The 6,310-nt window shown below is 34.1% G+C and overlaps 1 protein-coding gene across 1 annotated transcript; it reads right to left on the reverse strand.

The window, feature by feature from the left end:
• Nucleotides 1-10: 10 nt before the first annotated feature.
• LOC106940848 (aspartate and serine-rich protein-like) lies at nucleotides 11-5,911 on the reverse strand (the record flags this gene model as incomplete). Its single annotated transcript, XM_015023693.1, has 14 exons — nucleotides 5,801-5,911; nucleotides 4,864-4,922; nucleotides 3,964-3,981; nucleotides 3,710-3,742; nucleotides 3,588-3,623; nucleotides 3,431-3,457; nucleotides 3,293-3,334; nucleotides 2,530-2,562; nucleotides 2,111-2,155; nucleotides 1,878-1,910; nucleotides 1,747-1,788; nucleotides 1,606-1,656; nucleotides 243-263; nucleotides 11-54 (listed from the first exon to the last, which is right to left on the reverse strand). Coding segments are annotated over exons 1-14 (495 nt in total), but the record flags the coding sequence as incomplete, so codon positions are not given.
• Nucleotides 5,912-6,310: the final 399 nt, after the last annotated feature.

The raw sequence follows: 6,310 nt of genomic DNA on the forward strand, positions 1-6,310 counted from the left end.
AATAAAATACATGAAGTTTAAACTGACTTGGTTCCTCAGATGATTCTGAAACAGCTGAAAACACAAACAGAGAACAGAAATAAATTTATAATAAAGATATTTTATCACAGACTGAGCACACAGGTAAACACAGGAGCAGGTGAACATGAAGAAAGCTGGTTATATTACTGGATTATAAGTTTTCTATTTGCTGTTGTCTATATATAGAGTCTGATGAATAAAATCAATAAATCAATACTCACTTTTACTGGAAGAGTCGTCATCTATGAAATCAAAGCACAATTTTTATTTAATTTTCTTTATGTTGAAGCCAGAGGCAGAAATATTGATACTAATAGCTGATGGATTGATTTATCTATGTAAAAATGATTTTATATAAAGTCGTAGGTCACCTTCAGTGTTAACTAATTACAATTTGGAAAAGTTTCAAGTAATTTATAGACTTAAAAGTGTAAAGCAAAAATAAACAATAAAAACTAAAATGTACACTTTATGTAAATATGTCTTTAGCAGTTGGTCGGACTTCCAATTTCCAAAAATCCTCCCTTTAATTTTCAACCTTGGAAATTTTGGCTATTTAGTAAAATAGCTTATTAATTTTTTTTTTGCTTTTTTGTCTTGTACAACAACACCTGGGACTGAAGAAATCCAATCCTGAGCTCCTCTTCAAAATGTCTGGTTAGATTACAACAAATGTGTTTTATTTTTGTCTATATATTCAATTATCTGAAAAATAACAGTTTTATATCAAAAGTTCAGTTTCTAAGACTGAATTTATTTTAACAGAACCATAACTGAACCATTAAAATTATGAAAAATTAAATTAAAATAATTTAATAAATGAAATGATAATACAACAAACACAAAATTACTTGAAAATTACAGGACATTGTGGATTGCTGATGACATTTTGTCGGTGTGTAAACCACATGGCTTTTAAATTATTACTTTATTTTAGATTGTTTTTTCTTATTTTCTACCCAACATTGATTTTGTTTTTGGTGAAACTTGTTTGTTTTAAAGTGTTTTGTAGATAAAGTTGACATTGATGTGTTAGACTGCAACTTTTATTTTGTTGTTTATTATTTTCCTTTTTTTTAATGATTGCAGGTTTTGTGAACGCTGTACTTTATAGAAAACTCACAACCCATAATAAGGTGAATTTTATTAATTTTGGGGATTTTTACACATAGAAACAATATTACATTATATGAAATATGAAGTTATAGTTAATTTCTTTGGAAACAACATGGAGTTATTGCCTAAAGGACGTATTAAACCTGAAATGCATCAGTTCTTACCTGCGGATTTATAGTTTTACATATTAATTTGCATTATTAAAATTATTTTTCTGTAATGGATTGGGCACCAAAGCTGTCTCCAGCCCTGGGGCCCAAATCCTTGTGAATCCGGCCCTGGTTGGAAGTATGTTAAAAATGTTGTAAATGTTACACATTTATGGGCTGTAAAACCACATTGATGGTTGAAGGATTCTTTAACACATCCAGAGGAGTTAATTAAACATAAAAATAGCTGAATGTGACGATTCTCTGTTTGCTTTTTGGAAATTTTCCATGCTTATTGTAGTTTTGTCTTCAGCCTCACCGTCAGAGCTCTTCATCATGAAAGATGTCCCATCAGTCTCCACTGAACTGGCTGAGAAACACAGAGAATAAGGAATTTAAGCAGCTTTGTAATAAAAAACCCCAAAAAACAGTAAGAATTGGTGATGAACTGAAGACTCACGCTGAAAAGGTGAATCTGTTTTCTCGTCTGATTCAGCAGAATCTGAAAAATGAATGCAGGTCCAAACATGGACAGGTGAGGTTTCAGGTAAACACACAGCTACAGATTCAGACAGGTGAAATAAATATTACCTGTAGTTTTCTCAGAAGTGTCTTTGCTTTCATCTACAATTAGAGTCACAACATGTCAGATTTCACTGATAATACTATTAATTAGGTTTGTGAGCTGGAAAGATAATCAATGCTTATTTTAGTTTTATTTGTCTTTAAGGTAAAATTTGTGCCAGACTTACATCTATTAAATAAGACAAACAAAGCAGAAAAGGGAACAATGTCTGATAAAGACATAGATTAAATGTTTTTACCACTTTCAGCCACAGAAGAATCTGCATCACTTTCTTCTTTCTCCACTGGAAGACAAAATATTAAAACAGTTTGTAATTTATCCACATATTCACCAGGAGACAGCATGCTAACTCCACGCTAACTCTATGCTAACTCCACGCTAACACCACGCTAACACCATGCTAAGTCCGTGCTAACTCCCTGCTAACTCTATGCTAACTCCACGCTAACACCATGCTAAGTCCGTGCTAACTCCCTGCTAACTCTATGCTAACTCTATGCTAACTCCAGGATTCCTTCTTGCTGCGAGGCAACAGTGTTACCAAGTATGCCACATCATATTGTATTAAAATAGAAAGATAAAGATATAATAATAAACATTCTTCTTTAATTAATTAAAACAAAAATATTTCCGTTACACTTAAAGAAAAACACTAACCTGAAATCTCAGAGTCCTCAGCAGATTCTGGAGCTTTTCAGAGACAAACAAGAAGAAAACCATCAGAAATAATATAAATCTTTACGACTGTATCAGGTCACTGAATATGGAAACTATTTATAAGAGTAACTAACAAATGGCTAAATACTTGTGTAAAAATGTAGAGGAATGTGATGAGTTAAAAAGAAAAAGTTGGTTGATCTAAGTCCAAACTGGTTTTAAAGTCACCGTTTCCTGTGGCGATATAAAACACTCTGCAAGAGATTAAACATGCTTACTGTATAATTACGTTTGTTTTATAAGTTTCATTACTTTGTATTTTAATCTTTGCTGAAATCTTTCACTGCTTCCTGCAGTGTAAAAAGTTATATCTGCAAATAATCTGCCTTCTAATCCAAATTCTGGATATTAAGTCTAGTTCTTAAAATGTAAGTAATTATGAATCAACACTACAGTTAATATTACATATTCATACTTATGTACTATTGTTTTAGTAGATTCTGGTTGGATATCTGCTTTACATTTCTGTTTTACATATTTCTTTTATGATCGTGTAACAGCGAAACTTTCTCATCTCCATTTCATGCCAAGTTTAAATATTATGTTATGTTTCATTAAAATTAAAGAATAAATTGAAAAACTGAAGCCTGCAAATCTCTAACCTCCATATTAAAGTAGATTGATTTCCTTTATTTTTAAGCAATTGAACAACCATAAAAAGATTAAAAACAACAAATTGACATATATGAAATATTTATATTACCTTCAGTCATGGAAACATCTGAGTCAGCTTCATCTGACTCGACTAGAAGACAAAACAGATTATTGGTTATTAATCCCTATAACTAATCAATAATAATAAATATATCCTGATGTGTCAGAGTTTTAATCTGATGCTGACCTGGGATCTCCATTGTCTCATCAGAGTCTGAATGAGTTAAAAGATGCAAATAAATATTTAGCAGATTACAACACAATCAAACAAAACAAAACAAACAAAAGGTGTGTCTTTGTTCTCTATATTTCAATAAAGTAGGAGCTGTCAGTGTCTTTATTACCTGGCTGTGAGGTCATAGGTTTATCTGTAGCTTCCTCTAAAAAATAAAAATAAAAATAAAAACGTTATTAAAAACCCTTCAGCGGTTTCAGGATTACTGCTGACAGATTATTTAGCTGTTACCATTCAGGTGTTTCACCAGAGCTGCAATTCTGTCTGTGACGAAAAGGAAAAAAGAAACAAAAAGTTGCTATAAGAGAAATCTGAAGAAGTTCTGAACTGTAGTGACCTCCGCAGCCTGTAGGGGGCAGCAGCTGCTCGAATCAGAACTGTTCTCTTATCTGATTGGCTGCATCCTGAAGATGTTAATCGCTTCCCAAAGGTTGGAGTTTTTTTAAATACAACAATATATCGAAGTTGTAAACATTGATATTTACCATCATGTGGAGCACTTGCTGTAAAACAAAGATAAAAATAAAGATTAGTGAAGCTTCTTGATCAAAAACAGATTATAAAAACGCCACATTTCAAGGCAAAGGCCTTTAAATACATAACTCCTCTTGCAGCAAGATAAGATCACAATAAGATTCTTAAGAAATACCCAAATGTAAACATCAGTGCATTTATTTAGTGGGAACATTTTTTAAACCAAAATATCCAACATCTCAAACTTATTTAAAATAAATACAACTGAAACAATTTGTATCTTATTCTTTACTTTGCTAAACTGATCAAATAGGGACTTTTAAATATTTATTCAAGGCTTTCTGTTTCCTGAAGTTAAAATATAATGTAAACACAAGCTCTTTTCTGTTAGCAACTCTTCAAAATGGGAAAGAGAAGAGCACATGTCAGTTTAGTGAGCTAATCTTAAAAGCATGGAAAGAAAACACAAGCCTGTCCTTTATAAGCCATCATAAATGTAAATATATGAAGTCTGATAAATGCTTCCAGGACTTTAACTAGATTTATCTGAACTTGTATGAAACCTACATTTTAAGACAAATAATGGGTTGACTTTAAAGACTGGATTGCTCTTTGGCCAGGTGGTCAAAGTGTGGAGGGAAAAGTTTTAGTTTAAATAATCCAAAATATTTAATCTGCTGCTGTTTTATGTTCTAACTGTAGAGCAGCTACAACTCATAACATGACTTAGAAATGACAATACATCAGGGATTAAACTGTAATAAGTGAAAGAATATTCAAATTCATGAAAATAACTGTGGAGTTTTGTAAACGTGCTGTGTAGTTTATCGTTTCCCAGAAGTTGCAGTAACTTGCAGGACCAGTAAACACGATGAGCAGCTCTGGGTGATGTTGATGACGTAGCGGCTTACTTTGGAGCGGTGCTGAGAGGGAAACAGCAGCGAGGGCGCCGAGCAGCAGAACAACACATCTAAAAAACAGAAAAAGAAACATTTCAGCGCGTCTCCGATGCAAAACCGCTGGGCTGATTTGACTGCAGCTTGTTTGAATGCTGCTTCCCTTTGCAATCAAGTTGAACAGCAAGAGGCAAACTACAGATGTTCAGTCTGTGACTCCATCAACATCAAAATATGGATTTTTATGAAGCACTTGGAGACCTTCTTTAGCGATAAAACAACCAAAAATATCAGATTTGTGAGTAATCTGAGTGAAGATGGATGGAAAATGGTTGCTGATGAGTCTCAGGTGTGTTCAGTGGCAGCTGGGGGAAACCAGTTCCCAACCTGAAGGGTTAAATGACTTTCTTTGTGTTTCTCTACAGAACGGGGGGGAAAAACTCACAAAGCGTCTCTTCTTTTCCAACGTATAGAGAACTACGAGCTGCAATAGAAAACCAGCGCAGACGTTCAAAGAGATGCTTTTAGCTTCATGATGGCAATCTGACGATGAGGGCTTCACTCAGGAACACTGAACTTACTTTAACCGAGTTAATTTAACCCAGGAAGCTCAAAAATACAGTAAATAAAAAACACAAACAACTTCCTTTATGGTTAGTTTGATTGAAAAGACAGATAGGAGCAACTTTTATATAAAGGTTTTTTTCTAAACTCAGCACCACTGAAGTGAATTTCAAACAAATATGATCAAAAACCATTTAAATAAATCAGAAGCTCAAGATTTAAAGTGACAACTTAAACAGTTATGAACTTTAGCTTCCATAAACAAAAGCAGGCGTGGCAGCGACGTAAAAATGATTTAATTCCTTTGGCTGTTACAAACCTGACGCACAATCTGGCAGTAAAAACAGGCGGATTGCAGGAAAAACAAGAAAGAAAGAGGTTTACTCACCGTTTGAACATGTTGCTATTTTCAGCAGGAACTAAAACTCGGACAAGGAAGCTTCAGTGAATGTCTGAAGTCAGCTGAAGCGGCGCAGCAGCATTTTATACTCACCTCCTCCTCTTCCTCATGCTTCGTCCTCCAGCTTGTCCCTCCCTTCTTCCTGCTGATCACCTGAGTGTTTTCTTTTTAATCCACTTTGAAAAATACAAAGACTCAGTTTGGTCATTTCACACTGAACTTTCATCACTTAAACGAAAAGAAACTTGGAGTTGAGGGATTATTATCTAAGGTTTTCAAGCTGAATTAGTTTTTAGTCTTGGCTGTCTGTCGTAAACAGCTAACCTTTGGGAAACTGATGGTGAATGTGACTGTAGCGTTTCCAAAACTGGTCATGTTGACACGAGAAGCACCGAGTTAAACCTAATAAGTTCAACGTTATCGTTATCTCCTGACGCGCTCTCAGAGGTTTTCCAAGGCTGGAGCATTTTGTTTTTGTCTCTGAACAAACAGTCTGAA

This window comes from Poecilia latipinna, unplaced genomic scaffold, assembly GCF_001443285.1.
Source record: "Poecilia latipinna isolate Pla-1442-1.1 unplaced genomic scaffold, P_latipinna-1.0 Scaffold3390, whole genome shotgun sequence".
NCBI lineage: Eukaryota > Metazoa > Chordata > Actinopteri > Cyprinodontiformes > Poeciliidae > Poecilia > Poecilia latipinna.